The sequence below is a fragment of the Microtus oregoni genome, unplaced genomic scaffold (assembly GCF_018167655.1).
Source record: "Microtus oregoni isolate MIOR12 unplaced genomic scaffold, Mior012 000095F_ref0000231, whole genome shotgun sequence".
Taxonomy (NCBI): domain Eukaryota; kingdom Metazoa; phylum Chordata; class Mammalia; order Rodentia; family Cricetidae; genus Microtus; species Microtus oregoni.
This window is the reverse complement of record NW_024544708.1, coordinates 1,947,417-1,970,149: the sequence shown is the minus strand read 5'-3', so window position 1 is coordinate 1,970,149 and position 22,733 is coordinate 1,947,417. Positions and strand designations below refer to the sequence as shown.

Genomic DNA, 22,733 nt, shown 5'->3' with positions numbered 1-22,733 from the left:
TTCCGTGTCTTAACAATAATTTCTCTAAATGACTGCGAGACGTCGTTTGGATTTTTAATAAACAGTCACATTCTAATGAGGTCTTCATAAAACTGACTAAATATGTTTAGAAATCATTAGCTTAAATTACCGGTGCAAAAATCTCCTTCGGGAGCCCTGCAGATTTGGTTATGAGGCTTCCGGCAGATGGATTCGTTCAACACCACGGCAGTGTTTTTGAATCTCCACACAGTGTAAACGGGAATGCCTGGGAAACAGGAGACTGGATAAGACACTAACTGTCCCTCAGGTGGGTTCATTAAACAAGGAAGACAATCATAACACATTCCAGGGTCATTTAACTGCCAGGTGTGCGGCTGTTGGCAGGTGCTGGGGAAACTGACAAGGGTCCCCTCCTAGACGCATGGGCTGAAGGGGGATGCAGAACAGTGACATGGAAGTCTCAGATAATGACAGGTCCTGGCAGATGTACCAGAGGCCCCGCTGGAGGAGAGTGGAGCATCTCTGTCCTCTATGCCAGGTGCTGCGACAGGGAAGGCCTCCCAGTGGCTCCAGAGCAGGCAATTAAAGCCTCCTAATGCTGACTGCTGGAGGGCAAGAAAGAGGGGAAGCAGGTCCCCAGTTCTGCCTTAATGAATCGGCAGCAAGCCGGTGTAAACAAGCACACACCCGTGCGACTCATGGGTGATTCATGAGGGACGGCCCACGTGTGGTGCACATGTTAGGTAGGGAGCGGTTACCCTTCAAATCGTGTCATTTTGATTTCTTGGATGGCTTGCTGTTGGTGTTTCTATGTATGGAAAATGGGGAGTTGCCACTCAACAGATCTGCAGCACTAACGATAGCAAACAGCCCGGAACAAGGTCAGGGCCTTTCCCAGATGGGACATGACTTCTTGTCAAAACTCCCAAGTCCACAGCAGACATTCGAGAGTAGATGCCATTAGTGTCACTACTAATTGAAGACAACCCCATGAAGGGACTAGATAAAGGCCTCTTCTGAGCTCACCCTTACCTTCCCAGCCAACCTGGTAAAGAGTTAGGAATGTGTTGAAAACAAAACTTGAGCATTTTTATCTCTGGTAAGCCTGTGTTTACAGATTCATAAATGAAGCAGAAACCTAATGCCCCCTTCCCCCTTCAGTTACATCCCATTGACTGGAGTTTCCACACTGATTTGTTAAAGCCATTGTTGGAAAACCAGTGGCCACCCCTGACAGGGCAGGGCCAAGGGCCTGGTGGGAAGAAGGAACCATGACCGCCACAGTGAGGCATTTTCAGTTGCTATATCTGCTGAGCCACACCACTTGAGATGAAATCGGACTTCCGGCAAAATGTACCAATAATATTTTGTACATAATTACATGAAATTAAACCTTAAAAAATGTTCATGAGTGTGTGCCTGTGCTTGATGCTGGGGGATGATGAGAGAGAGTGTCAGATCTCTGGAACTAGAGATACAGATGTGGTGAGTGGTAGGAATTGAACCCTGGTCTGCCTGAGAGTTAGTGCCCTTAACTGTGGAGGCATCTCTCCAGGCTTACAGCTCCCTTTACTGCAGCAATCAACAGTATAGCCCTCATTCTGTCTTTCATCAAAGACCACACTGTCTCTACTCTTCCTTAAAGTAAAGGAATTTATCATGTGTAAAGACATTTCCCTCTGAAGGATTCTGAGTCTGGATAGAACATACTTGGGAATTTCAACTAAAGAAAAAAATACCCATGAACATTTAAGTCCTAAACACTAGTAGACGTTGTTATTTTACTGATTATTACTTTTCAAAATAATTTACGTCAGGAAAGCCAATACTTAAAATCTGAGGCAGCAAATTCCTTTGGGGGAAGGAGGCTATTGTAAAAGCCTGTGAAGGCTGGACCACCACCTCCAGAGAGGCCTCACTGTGGGATATGGACATTCTGCAATTTATTTGTGGAGTCAGTCCAGAGACTGGGATAAGTGTGCAGTTCCCTCAGAAGGATTGCAAGACCAAGAAATTCTCTGCTCTTTCACAGAAGAGTTCAAAGGCATACTCAATCGCTTTTGGACACTATCCGGAAGTCACCCACTCTGGGTGCTTGCTGAGGAGGGGGAAGGAAAAAGTGAGCCAAATTGTATCATTCCCTAAATGAGAATGAATTCTGGTGCCATTCCCTACCCCACAATATCCAGGAAAATCAGGGTCATTGCTGTGGGACAATGGTCTGTATTCTGTCAATTATATTTTAAATAAACACTGGTTGGTCAGTAGCCAGGCAGGAAGTATAGGCCGGACAACCAGACAGGAAGTAGAGGCGAGTCAATGAGAACAGGAGAATTCTGGGAAGAGGAAAGCCCAGTCCTAGCTGCAGTCCTGACCCTGCTACAGTAGAAGCAAGATGTGACTGCCTCGCTGTACAAGGTACTGAGCCACATGGCTAACACAGACAAGAATAATGAGCTAATATAAGTTATAAGAGTTAATAAGAAGCCTGAGCTAATGGGCCAATCAGTTTATAGTTAATGTAGACTTCTGTGTGATTTCTTTGGGATTTAACAATTGTGGGAAACGGGCAGGACAGGAAACTCAGTCAACAGATCATTATATGTATCATTGCTGATCTGAGGTTTGAAAATAGAACATTAAAATTAATACCTAATATTTACTGAGTTTCATAATGGGCAAGAACTTCTCTACTGGACATGGAGAAACTCTCACATAATCTATCAGAACTTCCCAAAGTAGGTGGTCATGGATGGAGTATTTTATATCCCAAAATTCAAATGCTGAAACCTGACCACCCATTCCCCATGATGGCTATATCCAGAAATGAAGTAGCAAGAACAAATGAGCTTAAACGGGTGGGGCTCTGATCCAACAAGGTTAGTGTCTGTATGAGAAAAGACCTAGAGAGCTTGCTCTGTCTGCCGTGCTACTTGAAGTCCTTGTGAGAATGCAGACACATGAAAGTCAGGAGAAGCCCTCTCCAGACTCTGCAGCATGCTGACCTTGATGTGGATTCAGCAGCCTCCACAGCTCTAAGAAATAAATGGCTGTGACTTATGCCTCTCAGTGTAAGGCATTCTGTCGTGGCTGTCTGCCGTGGCCTATGCCTCTCAGTGTAAGGCATTCTGTCGTGGCTGTCTGCCGTGGCTTATGCCTCTCAGTGTAAGGCATTCTGTCGTGGCTGTCTGCCGTGGCTTATGCCTCTCAGTGTAAGGCATTCTGTCTTGGCTGTCTGACTTGCTGGATGTACAAGTACCATTATACCCCACTCTTCATGGTACCAGAGATTCCCTCTAGGCTGTCCACATGACCAGCCCCTGCTTGACCGGGCTCCAAGCCAGCTCACCCATACTTCCACCAGCTTCCAGAAGAGACAGAAGTGAAAGAAAAGGGTTTCATACCATCAGTATGGAAAATATGGCTTTGAAAGATTTTATGCTTTACATAATGGACTCATACAACCCCACCTCAATTCATCACTTGGTAACCTTTGCTGTACAGAAAATGTTACATGCTTAAAATTTCAAAAATTCCAATCTTCCCCAAGCTTTTGCTGTCTTTGAAACAGTCTTTAAAAAACCCAAAGTCTTAAATATTTTTCCTGTATTATTTCCTACGAGTTTTAAAGTCCTATTTGTAATTTGGAGGTTGTTAGCTTTTAGTTGTTTGGGGGCATTCCATGAGTAAGAGATCTTTTTTCTTTTTTCAGTCCACATGGGTAAGCAATGTCCCAGCTGGCTTGATTGAAAAGCTCACTAATTAGATATCTTTCCACTTAGGCCTGCAGTCAACATCTGGGCCCTCTGTTCTGACATATTGGCCCATTTATTTCTTCCTGCCAATTTGTGACACCTATAATTTTATCTTCTCCTATGTTCTGTGTCTGGGATGGATTTCAAGGTTGTAATATCCTTATAAAGTAAGATAGAAAAACAATTTTTCTTCTATTTTTTAGAATAATTTTTATAAAACATATAAAATGTATTTGTATTTTATAACTTATAAAATTAAACTATACAAAATTTGAATATTGAGTACCAACAAACAAATTTTGTCTAGTACATTTTCATGGCTGAATTTTGGTTATGCTTCAATTTTTAAATAATTGTTCTGTCAGAATTTCATTTTCTTTGGGAACTGGTCTTAGAGAATATGTTTTTCTATAAAATTACCAAATCTATTAGTTTATTATTAGTCACTATCCTCTTTCTGATATTCACGATATCTTGTTTTCTTCCTTTTATTTCTGATCTCTTGCCAAAAGTTTGTCTATTTCATATAACTAGGTTTGTTTTAGCTAATATTTATTACTATAATTTAATAAATTTCTTCTCTACTTTCTTATTTCTCTTTGGTTTTACTGTGTCCACTTTCTTGAGTTAGAAGTCTCATCTTTCTTTTAATAAAGGGCATCTAGGAACTTTTATATTCGTTTTACCTGCATCCTGTGAGTTTATATACTCCTCCCTCAATATCAATGGGGAATTGGCTCTACGATTCCCCTGGGGTCTCCTTTATGTAAACTGCTAGACCATTTCCATGGAACTTAGGCAACGTCCTCCTATATACATGCGTTGGGATACTCAATGCAGTGTAATGTCAACAGGTTCACTCTTTTGTCTAGGGATAAGTCCGCACATGTTGAATGCAGATGCTTTCTTATTTTTTCATTTTTTTTTCTTTTTGTGGATGGTATGTTGATTGAATCCATGACCCTATAGACATGGGGGTGACTCTCTGAGACACTCTTTTTTGACCTCTTGACCCATGAGTTCGGCTCAGGTTCAGTTTCCTGGGATCTTAAATGAAGATGGAGCAATGCTACTGTCATTTTCCCAGGGCAAGTGGATGTTCCCTTCTCTCCCCTCTTTCCCACTTCCTCCCCCAGTTTGACTTCTATCTGACCATCCACCCCCACAGGTTTGGATATTATGTTAACCCCAAGGGACCTAAGATGTCATCTCTTGACTGTCACTGGCTTCAAAATCAGGGTACCTCTCACCAAGATAGACACAGAGCTCCGCTGCCTGTTTCTGGGCCCACTTCAGTCTCCATCCAAGTGTACTTCAGGTCTGTGGTGTCTTGCATTCATGAGTATTAAGTTGCATATTTTAAACAACTCTACTTACATACTCATACGATGTATATGAGCTTTAAAAAAAAATAAGCGTGACTCATCTAGAATTTCAAGATGTTTGTTGACGGTCCGGTTATCTAGTCTGTCACCTTTTCTAGAATATTCAGTATATTCCACTTACTGAGATCTTCTTCTGAGACAATTGTTGTATTTGTTTGTGCCTCCTGACACCCGTCTCGAAATCTTAAGCACCACCCCCCTTTAAGGTTCTTGCTTCAATGATTCAGTTCTAGGACAACTACCAGGCTGCCTTTGCTGGATATAAACAGCAACTTCCCTAAGAAGTAATGGGCTCTTTATTTGGGCTGAGCATCACCACGGAATTGAACCCATTATAAGGCTGTTGTACCCTTTATCTTTGCTCATTTAAAATTTGCGCTCCAGAGGTAATCTGATGCCATTGCTAAGATTACCACCACTCATCAGCTTTCTGGTTAAACAAAATGAAAACTCATAAACAGTCACTAGAGACAGGAATAAAAGAACTTTGGGATGGATTTTGGCTCCAGCTTGATAGGTTACAACACCAAGGCATACCGAAGCATGACAGCATGCTAGGTTTCTAATCCACAGATGTATCCCAACCATGCACACTATTGTTAGGGCCAATTCCCCTGACACACAGAATGTTGTCAAGTCTATTGTAGCATCCACAGGGTTTTGACACCCAACAACCAGCATCAATGCTTCGAGGTACTGCGTGCTCAAAATAACCAGATAACGGCAGCTTTTAAATCCTGAGTGCATTCCCTGTCTGTTGCTATTTCGGCAAACGAGAGCCATCCAGACTGTGCTTACTGAAAATGTATAACCACCGTGGAAAGCAATTGGAGAAGCTGGGGTGGGTAAGTTTTCTTTTGGAGTATGTGCAATCCTTCAAGAGCATGATTCATGTCTCTGGATCACGGACCCAACAAGGGACCAAAGGCCATTTGCAGAGCACGGGCTGGCTTACCCTTCCCACTTCCACAAGGTTGGTCACCATGATGATGCTTGCTGTGTTCTCATGCCACACCATCCTCCAGAAGTCATATATGGTCTCCTGCATGGGCCCTGGGAAAAACAGAGCAGAGGCGTCATTTCCCCTTGGAGCATTGCTGGGACTTCAAAGAAGCCTGTGCATCCACCCGCCCCCCCCCCCCCCCCCCCTTTGCTTTTAGCGAGATGCCTCTCGACAGCAGCCGTACAGAGAGGAACTCCTTCTGCAACTGTACCTACAGCCGGAGCCAATGTTCCACTCATGGCTGACTCTTTTTTTTTCTCACGTCTTCCAATATTATCTGCATTTTGAGTTCTCTTTACTCCTCTTAAACCACTACCGCGAAAGAAAGTGATTTCTCCATCATTTAGTTATTTATCTCCATAATACTCAAGAGTGGAATTTAAAAAAAAACGGCCGACATTACTCTTGCTGCTAACAATTGGCTGCTCTCCCAGGGAAGTGAAACGTGGAATGAAATGAGCCTCAGTAGGAGAGATGGCCTTTCCTTGTTTCTAATATTTTTTCTTCTTTGGTGCCATCAGTCAAATTAATCCATTCTCTCTTTCCACAAGACTTTCTAAAGTGAGAGAGAAGCTACGGGTCTAAGGCAGCCATTGTGCATCCCACGGAACATGGTAGAATGTGGCCAGGCACCTGCGACCTTACCCTTTGAGATCTGAGTATTCAGAACTCTTTCCTGGGGCTTGGCATTTTACTCCCATCCCCCACAAAAAAAAAAAAACAAACAACAAACGACAAACAAGAAAACAAAAAAAAAACCTGTGGGGGCGGGATATGTGTTACAAAATGCTAGGGCTGATATCACAGGTGCAGAAAGGTGAAATTTAAATGCTCTTTCAATTCAAACTTCTATATTTTACACACGTCCAATATACCTTTATAATATCCATCCTGTCCAATTCTCCTTGCCTCCTAACAAAGCTTCCCTCCCTCCCCCATGTCCTATTCCCCGTTCTCACTTATTTTTAGAAAACAACTCATTGAGTCCAATTAGCGCTGCCTACGACTGTGGCACCATTCACCAGTGCTTAAAAAAAAATAATACCCCAAAGTGCCTCAAGACCATACATACTTGAGGCTGTAAAACTGACGGGATACAGAAGACAAGAAAAACTGCGCGGAGATGAGAGAAATGCAGGGTTAAAGGCTTGGAGAGGCACATCCTCTACGGAGACGCACACCGATGCTCAGGCACACGTAGAACCGCCACCCTTTTGTAGTATAGTATCTTGACACTAATGGGTTATTTACTTCGCCGGTGTGTCAAGTGGAATTGTGTGACCCGTGATGAATCACTTGGTTACTGTGAGCCTCAGTGTGGCTATCTTGAGAGGAGCACACGGACAGCTCTCAAGGTGATCTTGAGGACCCATGGAATTCAAGCATTTGATAAACAACAAAGCAACAGACTGGAAACAAGATGCATTTGTTAATGTTTATCTCTTGTGCATGTTTGGTCGCAGTAATGGCAGCATGCCGAGGGGGTCCCCTCAGTCACTCCACTCCTCTGGACCCAATTGGCAATGGTTATGGTGTAGAGCCTCCTGTTCCAGCTGTCCAGCTTGTTCCCCTTGCCCCCGGGCACACCAACTATAATTCTCCCCATGCTGTTCTGACAGCACAGCCTTATACTCTTACAAAAATGGGCTCAGTTGCCCCACGTCTGCCTCGAATCTGTTTGGGGATGGGGACACACATGCCACCACCTGTGAAGTGATACTAGCCATCTCAGCCATTGTCCTGCCGCAGAGGCTGAAGATTTCAGAGACTTTAATCTCAGGCTACAGGAGGGACACGGAAACATCAGCTTCTATCAGTCACCCATCCCTCGCTTTCCTTGTGTACTTAACAGCTTGTTACTTATTAAGGAGGGAAATCCTGCATGGAGTCTATCTCCGTGCAAAGCCTTCCCAATGTGAAAAAAAGCCCTGAATCAGGGCAGTGGCCTCGTTAGGCACACAGGCCACTGACGTACACCGAAACATGGAGAAATAGTTCTGATAACCATGGCAACAGTCAAGGATGAGTCAAGGGTTCCAACATCTTTGAGCTCTCCTATCTATGCCCCCAGGATATTTCCCAGGGTATTCGAGACCATGACCCTTTGTTGTGCTGTTCAAAGTACTTCTTGCTTAGTCCTTCATAGCAAGTAATACCCTGTGATTATTTAATTGAAATCTTCCCTCATGGAGGGAACACGATATCTGATGTTAGTGCGTTTCTTTATAGAATGCCTATGATGCAGTAGTGTGAGTTTGTGTGTGTGGGTGTGTGTAAGGCTGAGTGTACATGAGGAATCCTCCCTGTCACACAGTAGCGTGAGTGAGTGAGTGAGTGAGTGTGTGTGTGTGTGTATAAGGCTGCATATACATGAGGAATTCTAACAACCAGTCCTGGTTTTTACTTCCTTCACAATTTATGCTTCTATGACCATCTACAGAAACTTGAGGACCCATGGTCTTTCCCTCTTCTAGTTCTGGAAAGGGGTCATCCTTTAGGGGACTCATTTCAGACCCAGGGGGTTTATCACTCAGTCCTCAGGGACTACCTTGGGGCATTGACATGGAACTGTTGCTCCTGACTTCTAAGCTTCCCTGCCCAAGGCTTTGCTTCGCAACTTAGCACAGCCTATTATTACCCTGGTGGTCAAAGAAAATTCCTCCTTGCCAGCCAATCTCCACTGAGCAGTGCTCCGAGTCTACTGATGAGTCTAGACCTGTCTCTAGGGTCACTGGGAACTTCCCTAAGGGCTTGTCCGTGGATGGGGAATCCACAAGAGCAGAAAGGGCTCTGCGAGCCATTTCTCTCAGATTCTGAACAGGTATGACTGGCCGCCATGCATGGGATTTCCACTGCTTCTGGCTGAGTGGAGGCCACTGCCATGTGCTGTGGCGCAATATTCACAGACGCTCACATAATGGGCTGGAATGGGAAGCTCAGCTGTTATCCTCCTGCCAGACGATGTCATCTGACAGGTAAGGTCTAGGAATTTCAACAGCAGCAGATCAACAAGACATTCCATTTCCCGCACTCGGGTTGGCACGCACTGAGAAGGAAGCGTGTGGAGGGGCCGCTCACCACCACCCAGCCTCGCAAAGAATGTGGACACAGGAAGGAAGCTGAGATACAATCAAAAGCCCAAGTGAAAGACACTCCAGGATGGGCTCTACTGTGTAAGATGAGTTCTCTAGTTCATGGGAGGTGAGGGATATTACAAATTATAATTTCAAACCCTGGTAGGCAAGCTACACTGCTTTCCTTTCACATCTGGATTTCTATACAGCATGCTTTCCTGTTAAGTAGAGCTGCTGAGAAGTCAAGGTCCTCTGAACACTCACAGTGCCTTATTTGAGCTTTTAAAAGCAAGGTATAAATATCAATGCTGCTCCAGGATATACAGAATAAAATTTAACATCGTTTGAGGGAGTTTTATTTCCCCAGCACTATTGGAAGTACTTTAAGTGTATTATCTCATTAAATTTAAAATTCACCATCCTAAGAAACCAGACTGACCGTCCCTTGTCCCTGCCCTCAGATCTCTGCCAGGTTCGGAGAAGCACAGTAAGTGGCTGGATCCCACAGCTAGGCGGTCGTGGAGTTGAGATTGTCTTTCCTTTCTTTCCTTCTTTTCCTTCTTCCTTCCTTCCCTTCCCTTCCCTTCCCTTCCCTTCTTTTCCTCCCTCCCTTCCTCCCAAGACAGGACGGGTCTTAGAGCAGCTGGCCTCCAACTCACCATCCTCCTCATTCAGCCACAAGAGGACTAGAGTGGAGAGGCTGAAGGGTAGCCTGACTCTGGTCCATCCCAGGGCCATCGAGAGAATCACTTAGCAAGCTTCCAGTATAATTACAAGGGGAAGACAGCCGGAAAACCTGTGGTGCCCGCACAGAAAAGCCCTTTGCAGAGTGGCTTAGCATCAGGTCAGCTTTCTCCTTTAATCTGTTGGTTGCTCTCCCTCTGAGGCAGAAAACGCTCACCTTCATGAGGACTGCAAGCTCAGGCATTTCTCTGTGAGCTGCCAGCTCTTCAGAGCCACCTAGAGTTTCCCCAGGGCACAGGCTTCCTGTTTCCCTCCCTTCAGGGTCACCTTTGATGGCAGCAGCCCTTACAGGTAAAATACTGAAGAGGCTCTCAACAGTGTGGTTTCCTCCAAGTTTTCTTCTGTAAATCATCTGTAGGTCTATGAAGCGGCCCCCACAGTGCCAGTTCAGCCTCAACCAGGTTTGGGGGGCTAGGTATTTTGTCTGGGATTCTCCTAGCAATACCAGGGGGCAAGGATGAGCAGTACCAGCGACTCCCCCTCTTTACAGAGGCCTGTCATTGTCTAAGGAAGAGATGATTCCAGGCACATGGCCTCCCTGAGCAGGTGCGGTAAGGCCCATGTTCCAGGACAACTTCCAACTGAGCTCCGCAGAGCCTCAGAGACACAGAGACCTTCTAAAGGCACTGTGGACAGCTTTTCTAGTTTTATTGCTCCAGTATTTAATGTCTATGTGGACTTTGCAGAAAGCGACCTCCCCAAGAAGCCTGCATGCGTAATTGCCTTTCTAGCACTAAACAAGCCCTTTGGTCATCTCAGTGTGGTTGTGGGCATTACCCGGGAGTGAAAACTACAGGAGTGGAAAAAAAATACAGCTGGAATATTGACCCTAGAAAGGCAGGCCTCCCTGCCTTTCCAGAGATCTTGCTGTGAGGGTCAAACTTGGTATTTTGGCTCACTGTGGGATGCCCTGAGTTCAGCACTCCTAAAGTGGAAGAAGCTGCAATGATTATCTTTTAAGTGGAGCCGGAATGTCTTACAGGGAGCCTCATTTTCTTCCACTAAATGGAAGGATAAGGTTTCACGTGTTTTCTTTTAGATCTGGAGATTTGATTTGCTTTAATCTACATAAGATAGGAAAGATATATCTAACACATCTCACAACATACTCATTCTGGTTACACACATCCGCATTTTATCTGGGGAGATACGTAATACTACCTGCCTGCAATTGATAAACTCTCAGGCTTGAGAAAAGATTACGTTTTAAATTATTTTTATGTGTGTGTGCGCACACACGCATTCGTGTGCACACCACAGCTCCTATATGGAAGTCAGAAGACAACTGGTGAAACCTAATTTTCTCCTTCCATCATGTGCATCCTGGGCTCCAGGTTTAAAGCCAAATTCTTTTACTTTGTGAGCCATCTTGCATGTCCTTAGTTTTAAATATAAACTCAAAACGTTGAAAGAGAGCCAGATAAGTTTTTTCAAACTTTCTTTTGGGGATATAAGAAGGATGTCTAGAGACCAGAAAATAGAAATGGGTCAAACTGTGGATAAAGTGTGTGGAGAGATATCATACTGGAGTGTGGGCGGAGGGATATCATATTGGCGCGTGGGAGGAGGGATAGCATACTGGCGCAGAAGCAGGGATCTGCTTCTGAAGACTGCTGAGTCTTAACCATGACCCTGATGAAGAAGACTGAAAATGAAGGCTGGGGTAGCAGTCCTGGTCAAGGTGGAATGTCCTGCCATTGTCTTAATTCCTGAGAGAAGAAGGGGACACACAGAGGCTCTCTTGTGAAGAGATGGGCTTTCTTGAAGAATCATGAGCTTATGGAGAGAAGATAGATATTAAAGACACACAAGGGGGGAGACAACTGACCTGATGGATCCCATGCCTGGGTAGAGAGGAGAGTTCCAACAGGAGAGGGTATGGTGGATGGTCTGAGTAGATCTAGGGTAGAAACTGCACTGTGGCAGTTCCTACCGATGCGGCTCAACCATCACTGAAACCTGGCGTCAGCAACCATAGAAAAGACGACGGGAGGAAAAGGCACAGGGGGCTGAGAGGAGCAGAAATGGGACGGAGTCTGAGGATCGTCTGAACCTCTTGCATATTTGAGACATATGTCAGTGTTTCGAGTAGACAGAGGAAACCGGCTGGCCAGATACAGCGATGGAGAGAATACAAATCGTGACGAACAAGGGCAGCACCGTGAGCCACGTGCATTCAGAGAAGTTTGGAACTGAGAGGTGGCTCGGTGTGGAAAAAGTGCTTGCCACTCTAGACAGACAACCAGAGTTCAATCCTTGGAACCCAGTGGTGCGCATCTGTAATCCCAGCACTCCTAGGAAGAGATAGGGGGAGTGGAGATAAGAGAATGGCCAGACACTTGCTGACCAGCTAGCTAGCCCAGAGAAGGCAGCACAGGACACAGAGCAATGGAGACATGCTTGTCAGAGAGAAAGGAGACCTCCAAAACTTGCCTTCTGGCCTGCACAGGATCTCTCTCTCTTTTCTATCTTTCAAACAGATAATTAAAGAAATAAAAGAAAAAGCAGTATTTATAAAACCAGAGATGGATGGAGTTTGGAAAATCCTATGGTACACTAAGACCCTTTGAATGGGTGAGGATATTGAGCTACGGGCTGTCCCACATCACGATCGATAGCTGTAGTGTGGATCAGGGGTCACAAACCCTGAGGTGGCAGAGCTACTGATAATCCACGGTACTTGGCTGACACTGGCCTAGCTTCTGCTTTGGTGTACAGGTTCATCCCATCAGAACCGAAGACCATGCAGGGTGCAGCATGGGCGTGAGAAGAGCCAAGCCTGGGACTTGTGAATTAATTGTAAAGCTCCTGCTGCCTACATAAAAGTGGCCTTAAATTTTTGATCCGTTGTTGGTACTGTTGCTGTTGGCGATAAACTAAAATAGGTTTTATACAGTCGGTTTTTCAACAGCCAGAGATTAGACATCCCTTCAGTGGCTCCCGAGTAAGTTTTGACGGCAAAACTTTATGCCGTTTTCCAGTGTGATAGCGCCACAATGCTCAGACTCATAATTTCATATTTAGTTGCTTTTCGTTTTTGCAGAAGCCAAATGCAAAAGGTAAAATGTGCCACTGTGCTTTACAGACTGAAGTGATAACGGTGACACGGAGCACAGCTGGCTTTCCCGTTAATCATCTTTAACATCACTTATCTGATAGATGCATTTGCTCTCCCCCGAGGCTACTTACGGCAAAATGCAGAATTTTATGAATAATCTTTGGCTTCAGCTGTAGAAAAAAAAAAGCCGACGCTGAGATGGCTGGGTACGTGGGGTCCGATTTGCTCATTTTCCAAACTCAAAGAGAAAATGGCTAAAAGAAACAAGGAAAGCCCCTAATGCATGAGGGGCTAATGCTGAGTGATTCTGTGACGGGAAAAACTGGAGAGCATCCGAGTTTAGCTGAGTTTGAAAATGGACATGATTGCATGACAAAACACAGATTTCAAAGCCCAGCACCAAGGCAAAACCTCTTCCTGTCTAGAACTAAGGAGCTATTGTTCACCAGTCCCCTGGAATTTTAAGCGGCGAGTGCACAAGAAGAGGAACTGGGTGGGCATCAAAGTTATAGTAAAAGAAGAAGCAGCGTCAGAAGCTGTCACTTAAACAGTGAGGTCAGACGCTTTATAAATTCACGCGACTTCCACACAATGGTTCTCCTGCCCATGGCTCACTCGGACTAGCATATATACTACTGCTTTCTGTACTTCTACAGGGACTTGCATATATGTTATTCTCACACCCGAAGCGTTCATGCGTGATACTTTCATACGCGAAGTGTGCACATGTGTTAATCTCATACCCAAAGTGTGCTACTCACACCTGAAGTGTGCATGTGTGCTATTCTCACACACGAAGCTTGGCCCACCTTTCCTGCTGTACCGTTCAGCTGTTCTTTTCCTCTACAACACAATGGCCACGTGCTGATTGTCCATTTCACCCACACCTCTCCTTTTAGGCTGAAATGCAAATGAAATGATTCATGCTTTTCTCTTGCTAGCTTCAACTATTGGTTTCGGGGTGTCACGAGAACATATGAACCTCGAATTCAACAGTGAAAGGCTTAGTTGGATTTAACTAGGAGCAAGTTATAAATATGTATAAGCCACTTGGCCACACACACACACACACACACACGATGGACGTTTCTGTCCTACCTGGTCCCACAGTCATTCAGTCCCAAATAAACACACAGGGGCTTATATTAATTATTTGCTGGTTGGTCTATTGCTCAGACTTATTAAAACTAGCTCTTAAACTTAAATTAACCCATAATTCTCATCCATGTTTAGCCATGTGACTTGGTACTTTTTCTCAGTAAGGCATTCTCATCTTGTTTCCTCTGCATCTTGTTGTTGGCTGCATCTCTCTGCCTTTCCTCTTCCCAGAATTCTCCTAGTCTTGTTGCCCTGCCTATACTTTCTGCCTGGCTACTGGCCAATCAGAGTTTTACTAAACCAATACGCATAACAAATCTTCGTACTGTACAAGAGCATCTCCCACAACAATAAACACATCCCCAGAAGCTCAATTGCAATTATAACTCTTCAACTCTTATCTAGGTTAGTAACTCAGTTTTTACTCCCTTCATTTTGTCAATTAAAAATAATTAGTAAATACTTTAAAGTCTGAACAATCACACAATATATATAATCTTTTTGATACATGTGTATGTATATTGTTTGCGTGGGGGTTTGTGGATACCTGTGGGCCTGACATTTGTGTGTGTGAGAAGGTCAGAGGACAACCACAGATATCTTCGGGTGCCATCTACCTTTTGTTGGAGACAAGGTCTTTCACTGGCCTGGACCTTTACCATGCTGGCCAGGCTGGTTGGGATTGCCTGTGTCTGCCTTCCTTATGATCAGTGCTGGGACTCCAGGCACATGCCTTCATGCCTGTCTTTTTATGTGATTTCTGGAGATCTGAATTCAGATCCTCATGCTGGCAAAGCCAGCACTCCACGTTCTGAGCCATCCCCCAAGCTCCATGGGTCTCTTACTAAAGATACAGTCAACTGACCACCATGGTCTTCCTTAGAAGTCCTAAGATAGATCAGTTCTGATCTTTACTTTCCCATTTTAAAAACCAGTATTGTCCTACACTAGGTATAATAAGCTTACTTCTGTATAATTAGCTATTATTATAATTCCTTTCTTCTCTCTTATGTTTTATATACTTTCACGGTTTTCTTTTTCTTGAATTTATCTTTAGCAGAATAAAGTCTAGGCATTTCTGAAATGTTATTAACTATATAATAAGTCCCAGTAAAAATTTTAAAAAAGGATGAAGAAAAATTTAAGACTGTAAATTGAATTTCAGACTACCTTCTTTTGCCCACCCAGAACCCCAATATCGTTACACAAGAAAATGAAATATCTTTGAGATCTAAGTTTGCTTTCTTTTGTAGAGGGAATAGAAAAGCCCTTTGGTTTTGTTTGTATGTCCACACTGGATGTGTGTGTTTGTGTGTTACAGTGTGGGCATGGGCAGTGTTTCAAACATTTTTTTTTAAGGTGAAAAATGTTGCTTCCAGTTTGTGATGAAGCTAATTGTCTACTAACCCCAATTTACCTTTGTTCAAAAGTTCACAGTGCCGAGCACCTTTGAAGGGAGTAAAGGATGTGGGTGAAGCACAGTGATTCTCTTAGGCACAGGGAAGGAGCACTGACAGGTGCAGGGTGTATTGTTTTCATGACAGTCTGTGAGTATCCTGTGGGTTTGCACTATGTTTGGGACAAAGCCTGACTTCCCTCTGCCACTGAGAGATTGGTAACATTGTAAGGTTGGTAGAGTGGTAGTTAATGTTGTCTGGGAGGTTGCTAGCAAAGCTGTCTTCTAAGCTGCACACTCTAACTCTATAGTAATCATATAGTAACTGTATAGTAGCCATATAGCAATCATGTAGTAATTGCATATAGTAACTATATATTAACCTCTGGCAAATCTGGCTTCCAAGCTACCCACTCTAACTCTATAGTAACTATATAGCAGCCATATGGTAACCATATAGTAATCTGCTGGCAAAGTTGGCTTTCAAGCTACACACTCTAACTCTATGGTACCCATCGAGTTATCATATAGTTACTATATAGTAACCGTATAAAATCCATATAGTAACTGTCTAGTAACCGTTCTCCTTTAAGGCCTCTCAGGGTGCAGGGTGTCTTGGACCAGTTACTGACTCAAAGCATGTGTGTATACAGACGGAATGTTAATGCCAACATTCAAAGGTCAGATTGTGACCACGCTGTATACGCAAAGTAGGGTTAGGAGTGAAATCAAGGGTGGAGAACTGCTCACATAACCCGGTATTGTCACGTCTCAGGGCGTTTCTGGGAATTCCATCTAGGCAGATCGTTACTTGGATTTACTCTCTACGGACTACGCTCAGCATTGTTCCAGAATCATGCCTCTGCCGCAGCTGAACAAGCCCTTTCAGCTTGCAGGAGTACCCTGGGACTGGGAATGCCGAGGTTTCTGCAGCACTTGATCTGGAAGGCGGAGACAGACAAAACAGATCTGGTACAGATTGGGCCCCTGACGACCAACTGCACCACAGGCAAGGATTGAAGGGGTGCTGCGTGGCCGATAGCAACAATCTGTCTACAAGGCAGTGCTTGGCATTGCTTCTGCTGGGACTTTTGGTCCCTGATCCCTGCCTGGCACAGGTTGCATGCCATGTGCAGGGGGAGCTGGGAGGGGGCGCAGGACAAAGTGCTTTAGCCACAGGAAGCTTGTGACATGTATCCGCAACACAAGAGCCTCCTACTGACTGTGGCCCAGAGTCTCCATCAGTGTCGGTCTCCAGAGAGAACTCTTAGAGACTGAGGCCAGGTACTTGTGCAGGGAGAAGATGACCAAGGAGAGAAAGAGAACAGCAGCACTCAGAGTGGAGTGGTTTGGCAGCCCAGAGGAACTGGTTGCTTTCTGTCACACAGGAACGGTGGAGAGAAAACCCTGCTTTAGGGGCGGCTGCCAAAGGAATAAAGGCTCTCGTTAGTTCCCATCCTCTTTAATTAAGCCTTCCTTAGTACACAAGTGGGATCTTCTTTTATTTAACAAAAAGAGAATCCACCTAATAAATGAATAAAATGGAGATAAATTGGTTCCCTAGACGTCGCGGAGGGCAGGTACTCTCAAGCGCTCCATGGCAGTATAAGGCCCAGCATCGGGAAATTTCTAGTAGTAAATTTTAGATGAGGAGACAAGAGACAGAGGAAACTGAAATGTCACTCATTGCTTCCTAACCCACTAAACATGGCAGATAAACCGTCTAAGAAAGATCCCCACTGGACAGTAACCCCACAAAGTAGCCACCCTGGTACTACCCCAAGAAAAGCTCCACACTGTCATACCGAGGTCACTGACGACTTTGTGACCCTGTGCTGAGCCCAGTATTTGGAAGAGAGATGAAGCCGGTTGTTGAGCTTTGAACGGCCTGGTATTTCAAAGGAATGGCTTGGCTTTGTAAGGTGCATGGTGTTGAGGCCCAGAAAAGCCAGTACTGTGGAGCATATGTGGAAATGAAGTTATAACTCTCATTTCAAAGGGATGAACCTGGAAAAAAAGAGGGACCTCAAGTATCTATGTATTTAATCCCCTGTTGAACTAAATGTCCCTTAGAAGAGTAGGTCTGTCACATGGTTTTGACTTTCTCCTCAGCTGTCCACACAATTGGTGGCTACTTCTACAGACATGATTCCACATATAGGGACAGAGGTCACTTAAATACATTTCTTCCTCAAGTTCCAACTCTTTCTACTAAACATCCCCCAAAATTAAAGAGGATGGACTGGGAAACTAAAAAGTGTTTTTTTTTTTTTTTTTTTTAACAATTGTAAACCTTGGTATTTTGTGTCTTTTAACTTCATATGAGACATAAACCTAAATTCCTCTGAAAGATTTAAAAAGCCTTTGTTGGGATGGTTTCACATCTAGTGTGTAAGAGAGAGCATGTAATGTTCATCTCTAAGTGTCTGATTGATTTAAAATATTATATTTTCAAAAATACATCCATTCGTCAATAGACACACTGGCTCTGTATCGTGGCCATTAACAGAGACGCTGTAATAAACACGGGCTGTGTGTTCCAGATAGCTATAGCATAGGATCTTTAATGTCCTTCCCACAAAAGGATGATAGGCATCTGGGATGACGGACAGACTAACTACCTTGAGATGCATATGTAGACAGAAACTATATCCCATAAACATACCAAAAATAACGTAAAAGGAAAATAAAAAATTACAAACAAATAAAGAGCATTTATGCATGACTATCACCTGACTTTACATTATTCTGGTTGAATTAAGCTGAAGCCCCATTATTTCAGGACATACTTATGTCCCATAAGGACATAGGTGGCTGGGATCTCATTCCTCTGTTTATTCATTTTAGTCTGAATGTGTCTTTAAGTGTTTCAGTGTGGGTTTATTAGGAATATGGGCCCGAGAGACATCTACGATTTAGATCATTGGTCAGTTGCGCCAATAACTCTGGATATAAACTTGGGTTGTTAAAAGGAATTTTCTGGATGAACTGTCATCGCAACTGTGCATACTAAAATGGCCAGAAACAAGTGCACGGTGCAGCTTGCCTCCTGTAAATGTGGCTGGAATCCTTAGTTTGGCGATCGCTGTTTGTGGGAAATCACATGATTATTTTTTCAAAGCCCTGGCCCCCTTTAGCGCTGAAAGCTGAAGAGTGCTTCATTTCACTAGTCTCAAAGAGGCCAAAACAAACGAGTCCATAACACGACCTGCAACTGGCTGATGATGTAGGAACCACTCAGCCAGGAGAAACAGGACCAGGAGTGACAGAGAAGTTAGAGGTGGAAAACTAGGCACCTGGGTGCTGGGGGCAGAGAAACAAATGCTGTCAGCGAAGGCTGAGATTTTTATGAATGAAACCAGCTCTTTCAATTCTACTGGGGAATAATTTCAAGTGGTCATCTCCACTTAGAGGCCAGGATGTGGGGGACAAATGGTTCTTTACAGAGTGAAGTATGTGTAATGGGTACAGGGGCCTCGAGAACCTTCCACTTCGAGAATGGCTGCCACGGAAAGTCGTGTGAGCTCTTGAGAGCCCTGTGTTGACTACACCCAAGCCTGGGGGTGGATTCTGAGCTAGGGATGCAGAAGCCAGCTCATCTGTCTGGAACACAGAGAGAATGAAAGCATGAGAAAACCAGGCTTCTGTCCCCACAGGAAGAAGCCACTGGAGTGGTTTCCTCTTTGTGGGTGACTGAGGCTCTGTAATCTCCGTCCCCTCTAGACACCATCACTCTAATGTCTGTCGTGTTCACAGTGAGGTTGGTCCCCGGACACAAATCTCTGGAGTCAAAAAGCTTCATACTTCTCATTTCTCAAATAATGGACCAAAGATGGCAATCAAAATTAATTCAATAAGGCACACTGGGCAGCCGGGGTCTGGCGGGGGACAACTACTTGTGCAAACAGGAACAGTGCTAAGTCAGATCAGTTACATGAGTCAGGCTGTTTCTGAAGACATACCTAAAGAAAAGTATTCCGTGGACTAGGAGCTGGGCATCCCTTGCCTGAAGAAAGAGATAGACATGTCACTGTGGATATGATAGTTATGTATTCCCCAGGGCAGAGGCCTTGTGGGGCCAGCGTGACCTCTTCTTTTCACCTGGCTAAGTCTTGTATTCTCACACATTTTCGCCCTTCTACCAAGCATCCGCATGGTGTGGGCCATTGACCAGTTGCTTGGTACTACTCACTGAATCAGTGAATGATCCTGTCACTCATCCTGCTTCAGAACAACCCTCTGTCATCACCTGCCAGGCTGTCCCAGTGTTGCCTGATAGACACAGGCATTTCTACCTGGTGTTCCTTTTCTAGATCTACCTGTGTGCTCTCTGCCAGTATGGCTTGATACCATGATGATAGCCAGCAGCAGTCTCTGAGTATAAGGCAGGTGGGGAGAAAGCCAAGGGCATGAGTCACAGGGCCCGTCTGGATGCTGAGTCTCCCAAGGCAATGGTCTCTAAAGACTGTGCCAAGCCTTCTTAGTGATGTTCAGTTCCAGTTTCTCCATGTAGGAAAAAGTGAAGTTTAGGCTCTAGAATTTACTAAGGGGCATTTACATTTTTAGTACCTGATTAGTGTGGCATAGTCTGTGTGGGCTCAGTGCAAGTCCAAGGCCAGTATAGGAGGAGGTAATTTGATGTTTCTATGACATCTACTAGTCTCTAGATGCCATGGCATCTACCTCCCTAAGCATGAAGCTATGCTCTCTTGAGAGCAATCAATAGCTCAGATGAAGACGCCATTTACACAAATGAATTTAATCCTCAGAATGTGAGGTGCTGGAGGTTGGGGTCTGTTCTGTTTCCGGTGACTGGGTTCCTCATTTACTACCTGTGGGCAATACTGGCACCTAGGCATCTACCTCCGTATTTATGGCAACAAACTGCTATGCTACGTGCAGGAATGGAGGAGACGCTGTAGAGAGAATCCAATGGACTGCTACTTCCCAAATACTAAGTTTCCACCCCAATAAATTCAGGAGGCTCAGACAGCTTCTGTGACAGCATAGGTTTGAACTCAGACCTTTGGACTACAGTGTATATCTCCAAGGTAGCTGATTTTAAAGACATAAATATCAGTCTTGGGGTCCGTTCATTTACTTTCTTATCGCTGAGTCTTTTTCCAATATAAATACTCAAACTGTTGGGAAATCAGCTTGATTTTGGGGGAACAAATGTAAAACAATAATACACAAGGGAGAAAACCCCAAAAGGCAACAGAAGCCCAGACCCCACTGACTGTAGTCACAGTGTGAAATATTAGAACTCAAGGGCCTTTCAGCTTGAAGTTAATTTGACATCATTTTAATAATAGTTTCTTAAACTTATCATGGTAAAAATGACGGTGCTTAAGGCAGTTTCAATTGAGAGACAAGAATTAAGAGATTGTATCATAGAAAACCTGCTAAGTTGCGTGGCAGTGAGGAGCACTACTGGCTAGCAGGGAGGTGCTGGGTTCTGTGCTCACGTAATGATTTTGTTTTTGAAGGCTGAGCATGTAGTCCAGGCCTGAGAGTCAAGTGGCCCCCCTAGAAAGAGGGGGAGCCTTGAGTGCACTCTGGAAAAGGCTTGTTTGGAGTGAGGGAGAGGTACAGTGTGCAGCTGCAGAGGAGGAACAACTTCTGGGGTGGGGATGGCACTCAGCACCCTGCACATCTTGGCAAAGTTTTCTGTTACTGAGCCACAGTATCAACCCCGAGAGAAGAGCTTCCACACACCAAATGCCACTAAGCGTCGGCGGCGATTAACAACGACCTCAGGATGGCCAGAAAGGATTCAAAATGCTCCCAGCACACATGGAAAATTTCAGTCATTCTGGCCTGGTCACCACACATTGCAAACATACATTCAAGTGTTATGCTGCCCCCTGTAAGTGTGCACAATTGTGTGCCAACTGAAACCAGAACCACGTAAAAAATAAAAAAGATAAAAATATAGATGAAACATGAAAATGAGACACACACACACACACACACACACACACACACACAGAGAGAGAGAGAGAGAGAGAGAGAGAGAGAGAGAGAGAGCGCAGAAGGCAGAAAGAGGGACAGTGTTCACAAACAACACCCACCATAAGAGAAAGTCACTTACAGATTTTCTTTTGAGGTTTCCTTCCCTATGTTGGCTAAAGCAGGATTCTCCTGAAGTCAGTTTTTAAAATGCAGCTAAGCAATAAAGCCGGTTTCGTGCAGACCCCCTTGGTGCCCATCAGGAAGTCAGCAGGAGCTCTCCTGGTCAGGACACGGAGTGGTTTTTAATGTTTACCATCCAATCTGATGCCCACTTCATGGGTGGTGCTGTGATTATTGAAATACCATCAGCTCTGAGCTAGCCTAGCCACTGGCAAACCCCCTTGCTGCGAGTTGGGTGTTTGAAACCCTCTCCTACTCTCCTCCGATTTGCTGAGTCATGAATCTGACATGTTACAGTTGTATGAATGTATCGTTCAGATGTTGATGATATTCATACTGGACCATCAACCTAGACAGAAAAGAACTAACACAGGCAGACAGGAAAAGCATTCTGAAAACAAACACTCCGCCCCAAAACAATACAATAAAAAAATATCAAGTTTGAAATAGATCCTTTTCATCTTTGGAAATACCAACATTATCATTAAGACCAAAGTCTGATATTGGTGTGAAATCAATACTGAGAAGTTTGGGAAGGCTATGAGGGAAGAGATGGCCTTTGCATTAAAGAAACCTGGTGACAATCTATACTATAACCTCTTGGGAATAATCTAGGCTGTGAGAGCATGCAAATGATTTGTAATCTGTAGATCCCTGGGAGATATCTTGAGATGAAAAATCCCATTCTTTGGGTTGAGGTTTTTTTGTTTTTCTCCAATAAATCTAATCTTTAAAGTTGAAGTTAAAAAGAGAGAGCGAGAGAGAGAGCATGCAGATTTGTTACTTTTTTGTATATTTGTAAATTTGGTACATTTTTTCCCAGAATTATGTTAGTACCAAATACTGAGGGACACAGAGTAAGGAATTAAAACTTGGCTCTTTCTTAGTCCTCTATGCCTGTCTCGCTGGCTTCTCAGAACAGAGCATTATTGGTGGCTTTGGGAGGTCGTCCATGAGCACACAGAAGCTGCTCGTGCCAATGACAAGATGGCCAGCTGCCTTTCTCACTGGCCGTCTGTGGCCACTAGCTACTCAATGCTTGTGGCATACATGCGAAAGAAGAGTCTACCTTTCTAACCCCAGCATCCTGATCTGCAGGTGTC

General features: G+C 44.3%; 1 protein-coding gene across 9 annotated transcripts in view; it reads right to left on the bottom strand.

Annotated features, from left to right (window-relative positions):
• Positions 1-22,733, bottom strand: part of LOC121442760 (receptor-type tyrosine-protein phosphatase mu) — a 695,160-nt gene that overhangs the window by 50,017 nt on the left and 622,410 nt on the right. For all 9 annotated transcript variants that reach the window (XM_041644372.1, XM_041644376.1, XM_041644373.1 and 6 more), the window contains one exon: positions 6,078-6,175. In XM_041644372.1, coding sequence (XP_041500306.1) covers positions 6,078-6,175 — 98 coding nt within the window. The remainder of the gene's footprint in view (positions 1-6,077; positions 6,176-22,733) is intronic.